At 46.4% G+C, this 12,497-nt stretch overlaps 1 protein-coding gene across 1 annotated transcript in view; it reads right to left on the reverse strand.

Moving 5' to 3' along the window:
- LOC138583240 (guanine nucleotide-binding protein G(o) subunit alpha-like) overlaps window positions 1-7,529 on the reverse strand; it is a 1,018,345-nt gene extending 1,010,816 nt beyond the window's left edge. The window contains exon 1 of the mRNA XM_069655299.1: window positions 6,454-7,529. Coding sequence (XP_069511400.1) covers window positions 6,454-6,583 — 130 coding nt within the window. The 5' untranslated portion in view covers window positions 6,584-7,529. The remainder of the gene's footprint in view (window positions 1-6,453) is intronic.
- Between the last annotated feature and the right edge of the window lie 4,968 nt (window positions 7,530-12,497).

A 12,497-nucleotide genomic window follows, 5' to 3' on the forward strand; every position in this document is an offset into this window, starting at 1 on the left:
GGATCTTTCCCAGTTCATTGAAAACTAAACCCAGTAGTTTAGTCAGACCAGGTATCATGGCCAGGCCTGATGTTATCATGAGTCAATCCAAGAGTTTAACGTCAAGGCTGTTGAGGTGGAGTACAAGCAAGGGCCTAACAGCCTGATTATCTCACTCAAGAAGAAAGAACATTCCGAACGAGCCTGGCCACATGTTCTGCAGCCTCTTAGTTCTACTGGGAGGGCAAGCCTAGGGCCAATTACTTCTAATGTGGGAAGAGCATTAAGACTGAATTTTAAGTAGCAGTCCCTGTTCTTCTGCGACTGGAGCATAATAGATTTGTTTTACTTTAAATCATTTTAGTCTTTCCAAATCTGTCCCATCAGTGATTTTGTTGCATGGTAGTACTCTATTTTTCTTTACATAGTCAGAATCTAACGCTTTCCACTCCACAATAATATCGAGTTTTATTGTATCCAAGCATTGATTTCACAGTATGGCCAGGAGAAATACTGCACCAGCATTTCCCTAGTACACCACCAATATGAGTTCCATGGGTTTATTTTAATAATCTACTTATTAAGAATATTTAACTTGGCATTGTTCCCACCATTTTCCTATTAATTACCATTAGAATGTTGTGCTAGCAGTCTATGGCACCTGATGTTTGTATTTTTAATCTTCCCAATCATTTGCAAATTAAAATAAAGAATATATACGTTTGTAGAATAAAAATTGGGATGTATGTGCTGTTCATGCTGGAATTTGTTTCAGGTTATCTGTATACATGCAGTTCCCCTGACACCAGCAGTGTCCAGGAACTATAGACACCGTAACAAAGTTGTTAAGGGGTCCTGCTGGTTACCTTTCGTTTTTCATACGAAAACACAACATATGGGATTGCTCATCAAGACATTACATCACAAGCCAGGACATGTCAGGATATGTTTAGTGCAAACTTCTTTACACCAGGGCTGTCAGACATTTGATCTGGGGCTATTTATACTTCATGTCTCAATTTATGTTGGCAGATCCAGTGCAACAACCATATTATGCGGGTCTTGTCAGCATAATAAAAGGATTTGCATGAGTGCTCGTTTCAGTGTGAATGAGAGCTGAAATATTGCCATTGCATCAGGGCAATGACCAGTTATATATGATCATTGTGCCATGGATGGGACTAGCAATGCAGGAGCATTCACACAATTTGTGCTGTCTAAGCACTGGCACCAAATCTAATCAATGCTCCAGTACGAAGACCAAAACAAAGCAGGCCATTGTACGACAGGTAATGTTGTTGGGGAAAGTTTCCAGAGGGAAGTACCATCGGGGACACCCTGCACCGACAGCCCACCCCAATCTGCCAGCAACCCAATAGCAGATAGTGCCCAATGGCATATGGAGGTCGGGGGGGAGGCAGTTCAGGGCCAACAAGTTTGTCTTGGAAGCAAGACAACGCAGTGTAATGCTGGTTCGAATCCCGATGCGGAGATTAGAAACCAATCTCTGATATTAAGCGTGTCATAATTATAACAATTATATTTTCTAATGTTAGGTCCATCACCGGTTGCAGTGTCATAGTGTTTTATTGCACTAGACCACCATGGTGAGCATTTGCCTCCCACATTTCCGGGACCAGAAGGGATACCTCTGGGAAGAGAGCAGTTATGGTAGCACAGTGATGGGTTAAGAGCAAAAATAATGGAAACCAATCATGATGCAGGGCCCAATAAAAACTTGAATTACCTGCAAAGTGGGCATTATGTAAATTAGCAATGATGGGCTTTATGGGCTTTTGCAAATCTGCCACTGTGTGTAAAACGAGCATGATAGAAACCGATGATGAGCTGTTGAATGGACATAGGGAAATGTGATAACTGGGCATAATGTAAACTGTTAATTGTGCCAAGAGCCTTTTCTTGAAAGTAACAGTGGCGAGTTAAATAGCCATCTAACTTGGTAATGATGGGCGAGCTAGGTTTAAGTATACGTATGCAAAAATAACACCCCTTCAAATGTATTCATTCAAATATTTGGCACCTTACCTGGCATGGCAACTTCGATTACATTGTATGGTAAGGCAAAGGATGCAGAGATTGTGAACTTGAGTCAACATCCAACAAATGAAATCTTTTGTCGACATTACAACTGCCTGCTTTCACTGAATGTGCCTAGTTTTTGTTGACCCAGAACTCCAGAACCGGCCATTTGTCTTCCCAGCTGCTCAAAGGATGGCCGCCGCTCGCCCCGTATTTGTTTACTTGGTTGCTAAGCAACTGTTCCCGACGCAGCTACAACAGCCAATTGCAGCCGCCAGATGCCAACCCTACTGCCTGAGGCAGAGAAAATATAAGTTTCTTACCTTAATAGTCTAGCCTAATTGCTTGTTCTGAAAGAGATTCTGCATAACTGCGATGGTCCTGGTCCTGCACCGGCAAAAGACCGGACTGCAGCGCGGTACCTTTGGAAATACTGCTATGGTTGCGTCATGTGATGAATCACATGACTGATCTGTTGCTATTACAACTTCCAAAAACGCCCATTGTCGCGAACAATCTTGATTTCAACTTGTTCACATTCATTATTAACTGATGTTATTTGGAAAGATTATACAAAGGAAAACCATGTGTAGTGAAGCATGTGAAGTAAATAATACTATTTAAACGAACGTCACATATTGGTCACATGTTCATTCGCACAACCTTGATGTGCTCGCCATCACGGAAACCTGGCTACATGAAGCATCTAGTCCCGCCATCTCTCTTGCCCTTCCACCGGGTTTCACCATACTCCGACAGGACAGAATCACCAAAAAAGGAGGGGGCTTGCGCTCATCCTCACGGAAACCTTTGATGCCAGACAAATAATCTCCCCAGTAGCGGACAACTGTGATGCCTTATCTGTCAAAATATCCCTCTCACCCAACAATACATTAACCCTCCACATCATCTATCGGCCCCCTGGCCCACTGCTAGATTTCCAAGGCAATTTCCTACACCTATTAGGAGACAACCTAAAAAATTAAATCCAAAGCACTCCTTCTGGGAGACTTCAACCTGGGTTTCAACAACACAAATGACAAGCAAAGAAAATTGGATTGCCGATCACAACTGCTCAGCAGACATCAGTTCTAATACTCCACACCCATGGACCGACCATCACCACCTACATTTCGACATTCCCACTAGAAACCCTCCCAAAACAACCTTACCTGCACCTTCAGTCATGGGCAGTTCTTCACGTCTCCCCACCAAAGATTTCTAGAGGTCCCAGCCTTAAGACCCCCCTTCTCCAACAACCCGTTGGAACTTGAAGAACTCTACAATTCCACTCTCAAAAAAGCAATAGATGCTATTGCCCCATTAGAGAGAAAAAGATCCAAAACCAATAAACATGCCAATTCATGGTTTACCCAAGAGCTAAGAGACCTACGGTCCACTAAGCGCTCGACTTTCACTAAATGGCAATCCTGCCCAAATGACTCCAGACTAGAAGTGTACAGAACCATTGCCAAATACAAAAAAGCCATCACGCTAGCAAAATCCTCAGCCTACAATTTCAGAATCTCCAATGCCAAATCGGAGTCGGTTTTCAATATTCTGGGAATTATCCATACCACCTTCTAACACTCAGAAAACAGCGAAAGATGAAGCATGGTGCAATAAAATTCAAACTGCAATATTTAACAAAATAAACACCCTCCAGAACAACATTAACTCCCAATTCAACTCCTTGCCTAAAGCTACTGTGCCGGTGCCTATTGTCACTCAGGCTAACAAGAACATAGAGCCCTTTGCTTTTAGAGAAGTAACTGAGTCAGAAATCACAACCATCATGAAAAATATAAAGCATTCTCTGTGTAAAGGCGATATCTGACCAGCTGACCTAATAAATGTGTGCAGAATCACTAGCCCCTCTCCTCACAGCATTCATCAATGCTTCATTCGCCATTACAACTGTGCCCTTCTTGCTAAGAATTCTGGATAAAGCAGCATTATTGCAAATCCAGAATTATCTAGAGATCAACAATATCTTGGGGGGAAAAGGCAATCTGGTTTCTGTCCACGTCATGGTACTGAGTCTGAATTACTTGACCTTAAGAACCAAATACAGGAAACAATGGACAAAGGCAAGCCTGCGCTGCTCCTTCTCCTCGATCTGTCGGCAGCGTTCGATCTAGTTGACCCCAAGATGCTCGTATACAAAAAGGAGGTTTTGTCCTGGCTGTGGTAGTGCTTATTGCAACTTATTTAATGCAAATGGAATCTGTTGTGTATTCACTACCCATTAGTGGCACTATTTATGCATATCCATGGGTAGGTGTACATGAAAGAAAATGATAATACACATGCGCTTGCTTTTTTCTAAGAGGAGGTACAGCTTTTATTAAGTTGCTGCCCTCCTCCACTTTAACACTTGTTTTATGAAAATACAAATTCAATGTGTTGCATTAAGTATGCAAGGGTGCAATTATTCTGCACATTTAACAATCATAAATGAATAGAAACTATATGGCGAGCATAAAACAGAAACAAATTGATGCATGAATATACTGCATAGTGACAACTATAGAGAGAGACACATATACATAAAATGCTTATAATACATCCTGTTCTCCTCATTCTTCAACATGGTATTTAAGCAGGTTTGAACAAGTTTTCCTAACCAAAATAGAGCTAACATAACTTGTTATTCCTCTAAAATGACCACCTTGGGTAGGTCTAACATAGCCAGGCTAAAGGGTGACCAAAATAATGGATCGACGTCACTGAAATAAATCCAAACAGATTTTAAAGGACCAAACGACACCGATGGGTGAATGGGTCCCTGGACGCTTCGGCTTTCAGTGGGTCACAGCCTTCTTCATGGAGCCAAGGTAAGGTGTCCCCTTTCACAGGACTGGGTCCCAGGTGGTAGCCCGATGGCTAAATATGTTTGAGGTCGGGTGAGACTCTCATCCGGGTCAGGGTGGGTTCACCTATACTCAAAGCGTGGAGCATTAAGTTGTGAGTAAGAAATCCAATATGGAAATCTGTGAGTCCCTGATGATCTGGGAAACTGGAATTTTCGTGCTGATAATGCCTAGCACTGGGCGGCTGAGCAGTGCTGGATAAATCTGCAAACTGCAGCGTTCACGAGCCGGTGAAATCGTGTGAATCCGGGAGCTTAAAAAAAAAAACGCAGACTGGAGCTGTATCCACAAGATGCGCTGCAGACAACTCAGAGAAGCCGCAAATGTTTCCACAGGAAGCCACAGCTTGGATCACCTCCTTCCTTAAAAGTAGGGCTGTGAGTCTTCTCGGATCAGGCTTGTGCTACCCCATGGAGTGCCACAGGGATCATGCACCACACCTACCCTTTACAGCTTCTTCACCCTATCCCTCTACAATGATCTAGATGAGCACAGCATAGCATAGCATTTACAAACCATGCTGACGACACAAAAATCATTCTCCCGCTCACTGGCTCTTACGAACAAGATGCTGCCACCTTCAGTAAAACCTATGCCCTAATCCAGGCTTGGATGGCAGCCAACGGTTTATGTCTCAATGGAGACAATACAGAGATCCTACTGTTAGGTCAGAAGGAAATACTTAATAAACTTGACAGTCAATACAGGTCCTCCAGCATTGAGGATACCGTAATAATGGTCCCTGCTGCTGTCAAAACCCTGGGTGTATACCTTGACTCCACTCTCTCAATGAATCTTCAAGTCAGCGCCATCTCCTCACCTGCTGCACTTACAACCAAAATTATTAACGCACCATACCCCTCTTCAAAAAACTGCCTTGCCATTACCAGAGCCACCATCGGTGCCAAGTTGGACTATTGTAACATACTCCTCTTAGGCGCCTCGTCAAAAAACCTGATTAAACTTCAAATCACCCAAAATAATTCCCTTAGGACGGCACTAAGCATTCCTAGGAGGGAGCACATCTCCCAGGCCAGATGTGCTGCCCACTGGCTCCCAGTTAAAGAGCGTATTCTCTTCAAGGCCCTCACTCCCACCCACAGACGCTTATCCCATTCTGCACCCCTGTCTCTGTCAGTATAAATTCACTGGGAGAATTTGCTCAAACCAAAGCCGGTCCAATACTCCCATCAGCTCACGGTCCCAAACTTAACAAGAGCCAAAGCTGGAGGAGCAAGCTTCCCTGTGTTAGCTCCCAAAAACTGGAATGCCCCCCTTCATTGCCTTCCGCAAGGCACTGAAAACCAAGCGGTTCCACTAGGCATCTCCTTCAGGCAGTTCCGATGTAAACTCTGGAACATACCATGCCTTATCCAGTAAATTACTCTTACTATGCCACAGTCATTCTATGTCTGGACCATACTGTAATCTATATATGTACCTATGTGAATCCTGCTTGAGTTCTCTGTAACGGCGCCACGATGCACCAAGGCCGTTGAGCGCTTTATACATTCAAATAAATAAAATAAGGGCCACCCTCGACCTCAGGTTCCCCACTTACCCAGGATTAGGACCCTGAGCGTGTTGAGCTCCTGCTTTGCTTGCTCGTAGATCTCCTTGTCGATGCGCTCATTGAGGCTCTGTGCCACCTGCAGTTCCTGGGGCACCGGAGTGCCAAAGCAGAGCCCCATGGCGGTGCAAGACAGGGCCTCTGGCAAACCAAGAACATGCAGACACCTACTAGGGTAGCAACATCAGGGACGCCAGTCTGCTTCAGGACAGGGGCAATGCTGGGATTAGGGGCTCAGGGCAGCAAGAACGAGGGTGTAGACGGCATTGGATGTACGGCATAGAGGAAATGTTGATGGTGGGTCAGAGTCAATGGCATTGAAAGATTTATTTAATGGCGATAAAAGGTTTGCTGACAGTAGGAAACCACTAAAGTATTTGGAAGGCATTTGCTTATTTGGTGGATTAAGACGAGTCACGAGTATGGATGGGGAGAATGGGTAGAGCGGTGTGTGAGAAAGTGCACAATAACGAAGGGTCACTTCGATGGAGGCACAGAGGGGGGCAAGCTCTAGAGGGAGAGAGCTCTGTGGTACCCCAGGAGAACGGCAGCCAGAACATGGGACTGGTGACTCTCGGCGGAAGAGGCACCAGTCAAGGGTGAGGGGGTAAAGGGGGGCTATAACCGGGTACGGCGCACGTATATCAGTATTGCGTAGTTGTCGCTACTTTCGAACGACAGTTTTCTATGTTTCGGTTTTACGTCGTCGACACCAGCGGGGCTGTTCGTCATTTGTATACGGTGGTGTCTGGTGGAACTAGAGCGGGGCGTTTAGTACGGTAGCAAGCCCGGAACAAGTGTGGGTGCTCTGAGGGTCGACTGCAGGCGGGTGCAATAGTTGTGGGCTCTGAGGAAATTCTGGAATAGATGGAGACGACACCGCCTCAGATGATGATCTCCGAACCGGCGACGCTTCGTTTTTACAAAAACAGTTGAGTCGAAAACTTGAGTTTGGAGCGGGAGCTGGGGGCCCGCCCTGGAAATGACGTCACGGGAGGTATCCTGTTCCAGGTGCTGATGCTGCTGGAAACGTAGCCCCATCCCCCATCCGGACCCCCAAGCCGCGCATTTCATGCCCACTGCCTCCACCCCCCTCATATCAGACTTTTTGTTTTCCCTCACCCGGATGTTTCTTTGAGAGTGAAGTGGCGTCGATTGACGTGAATGGGCTGGGCTGTTCAAGGATCCCACAATTGCCTCGCCCGCCCATACCCATAGAGATTACACATACACAGAGATTACCTATACACATTACACATACCTACACATAGAGATTACCCATACCCTCCCTGCAATATGTATTATTCGTACACTGCAGTGTTGTGTACCTAATGTTTATTAATTGTATCTGTTACTATTTGGCAATAGGTCTGCAAAGCTGAAAATAACGAAAACCAAAATTGTTGTTATGTATTTTTGGATGTGTGTGCCCCTGGGAGAGGAAATGGCCCAGAGACTGGAAATGGCCAAACCCTTCCCAGGCATGTGGAATTTTTACCCTGTCTCAAACCCCCTTTACTCTGGGCCCCCAACTCTCCCAAGAAGTGAGACTGCAGACAATGACCAGGATTTTCAACCAAGTGCAAGCTCTGGACCCCAAAGACTAAAACTGCTGCAGGCAGGCTGGGGCTGGCGTACAAGGCAAAGCTTGAAAGGCAGGTCCTCCATGCTAACTTGAAATTGTATGTTGTGTAACACATTTTACACAAATGGAACTTTTATCATCGGTTTTCGACGACATTTAACAAATTATTGCCATTTGCGATTATAGGCACTTGTTATTGTCATCAGACCGGCTTTATGGTCCATTCTGACCCCGGATGCAGTGAGGCGAATACGCCTGCCTGCATTACTGTAATTGCCATCTCCAATCAAAGGGCCACACGCAAGACATGCAAACCTTACAGTGGGCAATAAAGGTGCGGGAAGAGCAGTGGTCGAAGTGAGCAGCAGTGGCGTACCACTACTTTTATTGTTTTCTGTTAACCGTTCCACTACTATTTTCACCATTTCGGAACGGTTCATTTTCAGTTCATCAAGTTAAAACATACCTCTTCATTTTGCCACATTACATCAGTTACAACTGAACTGAAATGTGATTCACCGTAGATTCACAAAGACTGAAAGACATCTCTGAATGAAAGTAAGCTGTTTGGTTGTCAGTACATTTAGAGCCGCGCCACTATAGCCTTTATACAGGGCTTTAAGTGGGCTAAGAAATCGGGTATGGGGGTACTTTAAGCACTGCCTTTATACCCTTCAAATGGCGCTGTGAGTATGTATACTAATTGTATTCTGGTAATGTTTGTCTGCTTGCTGTTTAGCACAGACTCTCACAGACTCTAGTGTCCTGCAGAATGGAATCTGCAAGCAAGTGATCTGCTGGGCATGGCGCTTCAGCAGAGGGAACAGGTCTGTCCGCGATATGCTCAATAGGAGATAGATGAGGATTCTGGCCATAGGTGACAAGAAAGGGTGGCTTTTGGATAGAGGAATGCCAAGTCTAAACAAAAGACCAATGGTCCTATGTGGCAATAGCTTAGCAACAAAGATACCGCTCAATCGTTTGGTTAGTTCTCTTGGTCGGCTGTTGGTTTGGGAGTGGTAACCAGAACTAAGTCCCCTCTGTATCTTCAGATGTTTACAAAGCTGATCCCAGAAACAGGCAATAAACTGAGAACCATGATCATATATGATTTTAGAGGGTAAACCATGTAAGCGATAGACCTTGTGTAGGAAAACATTGGCTATTTGTGTAGCTGTAGGTAAGCCTGTCATCGGTACAAAGTGTGCCGATTTGGAAAAGCAATCCACCACCACCAATATGCAGGTGTTATTATCAGGCTCTGGGAGGTCCACAATGAAGTCTATGGCAATGGTATGCAATGGCCTAGGTGGTATCTCGATGGGTTGTAACAACCCGGCGGCTCTCTGTCGAGGTGTAATCGACTGGGCACACACCGGGCAGGATTTCACATGTGACGATATCTGTTTGTTCAGTCCGGGCCACCAAAAGGTACGGGAGACAAATTCCAGAGTGGTCTTTAATCCTCTGTGTCCAGCCTGAGTTGTATTGTGACAAACAAAAATAATCTGGTTGCGTAGTTCAGGAGTGGTAAGTACAATTGCTGGGAGAAGAACACCAAATCGTCCTAATTGTGCACTTCCTGCAGGTATAATAGACCAGGCACTGTGGGGTATACTGCAGCAGAAGAACGGACATGGTCGAAGAAGGATTGAACGATGCCCAAAAAATGCTTATGATGCAGAATGGATGCTGGATACTGTTCCGGAACAGCAGTCTAATCCAAAGATCCAGACAACGCATCAGCATGTTTGTTAGAGAAACCAGAGATGTGCATAAGGACAAAGTCGTATTGAGAAAAAAAGAAAACCCACGGGCCGGTCGACTTTTACAGAGATTGCAGATGTTGGAGGTTTCGATGATCAGTACGGACGGTTATGGTATGTTATGCTCCTTGGATGGGATGTCGCCATTGTTTGAAGGCTTCTTTGATGGCCAAAAGTTCCTTTTATCGATCAGTGAAAAGTTCACTTCACTGGGAGTTAGCTTGTGAGAGTAGTATGGAATGGGGTGTTCCACCAATGTCTGAGGATCAGTATGTAATAACACCACCCTAATGGCTCCATCAGAACGCAAGCTCCGATGAAAAAAAGAGCAGAATCGGAGGGAGCTGTTGCGCACACAGCCGGATGCAGCAACCCATGTGAGCTCCAGTGGATGCTGATGCCAAAGACGCTATAATTCGCAAAATATAGCCCGATTCTATGTAAAAAATATCCTGGAAGAGGGCTGAAGGGCTCAACTACATGTGGGTGAAGAATCGGCACAATTGAAGCTCAATACCCGGAGATATACCGTGTGACAGGGGAGCCCTGTGAGAAGAAGCACTCTCCGGGCCCTGGAGAGCGTGAGAAACTAAGTTGAGCCCAGCGTAGAAGCTAACGCACTACCTTCACCAGCTGCCTTGCATACATTGCCCAGGAGGCTGCCAGAATACTGGAACATAGCAGGAGGCCAGAAGCGACACATCTACCCTCCCCACCTTCGTGCAAGACCGCTGGCGCTCCGGTTGTCCCCCTGTCGAACGCTAGCGGACAAGAAGGCCTGCCCAGCTCTGGGGCTCAGCCGTGATGCAGGACTGACGGGCAGCCGGTAAAACACGCGCTGCGAGTGAAAGCCCACCTCGGAAGTTCGTGTCCATTACAAATGGACACACAGCACAGACTTTAAAGTGAGGCTGCGTCCCTGCAGATGGTGACCCGACTTTGAGGGGCGTAGCGACCCGTGCCGCAACGGATAGTCTTCCCTCCCCCAAACAGCACGCTTCCCGGCAAGACTACCCAGAGACATCCGTGGGGCACCCCACAGCGTAAACACCCGTAACAGTGTGCAACAGCAGGGGCAAGGTCGGATATCAGCTACCGCGACCGCCTTGAGCGCCAGGGCAACACAAAGTGTGTTTAAGTCATTGCAAGGCCTGCACATATAAATCATTACCAGCCCACCCACCCGAGGTAAAGTTGTGCTGGGGAACACTCGGCCCAGCACATTCCCAACGCGAACGCCAACAGGGTAGCACCGGATGCCCAAACACAAGCAAAAGCTCATTATTTCAGCATACCGAAGAGGGAATCACTGCTTGAATAAATCACCAACAACGTACCGCCCTGAGTGGTACCACATCAAGCTGTCGCAGGCTCCAAACTATGCGACACCTCGCTGGTTATTAGAGGACCTAGCCCTGACCTGGACGTGCAAAAAATTGGGGACACAGAGGGACAGTAGTGAAGCCACCGCACCCCACGGAGGCGGACGCTGCGGTCTGCACAGGACGGCTGATCCCCAAACAAACATTGGCAAGTTCACCCAGAGACCCCAAGTGCTGGGAGCAACACGAGAGCATAGAAAACTCCACTATTGGAGTGTGAGCTGGTGAACCAACAACAGAATACTGAATAACCCGCAATCTACTAACTGGGCACTGTAGAACTTCACTGGTATACCCTGGTGCTCAAAGAGTCAATAGTTACATTATCAGGACAGTCGCAGTCGTATGACAAGCGAAGGAGTATCACAAAGGCAACGCTAATGACTGCCATGTGCCAGAGAACCTACATACATACAATTTTTTGCTTCCCCGTGGACACACAACTAGCAGAGAATAAGCCTAACACTACAGAGAACCGCGGCGGAAGAACCTACAATATGCTCAGGTCACATATCCATTTTCTAGAAGAGCGGGAGGGGCAGGAACAGAGCCTGAAACAGGCTTGAGGACGATGCCCAAAGGGGCGGGCCACAAAAAGGGAAAGGAAGCCATAGACAAGTTCACGACTGCGGTTGTCAGGACAGGCATCATGGCCGACGCAAGCACCGAACAGACACTACAACCCATACTCACGTCGCCGGCAACCACTATGGACCCTCAGGCAGTATTTGCATCAATGCAGCAGGGCTTTGTGGCTCTGAATGACAAACTGGACGGAATTAACACGAATGAGACAACTATTAGGAACCAACTTGAAAAAGCCACCAGTCGCATCACGGAAGCGGAGACACGAATTAGCACAACAGAGGACACGCTAGAAGCACTACGCAACACAGTGATGAAGATGGCTAAAGACCTGGGAACGGTGAAACTTAAATGTGAGGACTTGGAGGCCAGGTCACACCGTAATAATATACACATAGTGGGGGTCCTGGAAGAGCACTCAAAGGACCTATGGAGCTTGCTGTGGAGGAACTAATCGAGGAACTGCTTGGGGACCCAGGCTGGTCCTCCATGTTTGTTGTGGAAAGGGCGCACAGGTCACAGGCAACCCGCCCCAAACCTAGTGCCTACCCAAGACCAATCATTGCAAGATTAATGAACTATAGAGGCATAGGCCCTGTCTTATGTGCCATCAGAGACAAGCAAGAACTGCAATTGGGCTCCATTGTAATTCGGATCTTACCGAATTACACACTTGCGGTCCAGCAAGAGAGGTGTTCTTTTGTAGGGGTCAAGAAA

This window comes from Ambystoma mexicanum, chromosome 3q, assembly GCF_040938575.1.
Source record: "Ambystoma mexicanum isolate Mex_15411 chromosome 3q, UKY_AmexF1_1, whole genome shotgun sequence".
NCBI lineage: Eukaryota > Metazoa > Chordata > Amphibia > Caudata > Ambystomatidae > Ambystoma > Ambystoma mexicanum.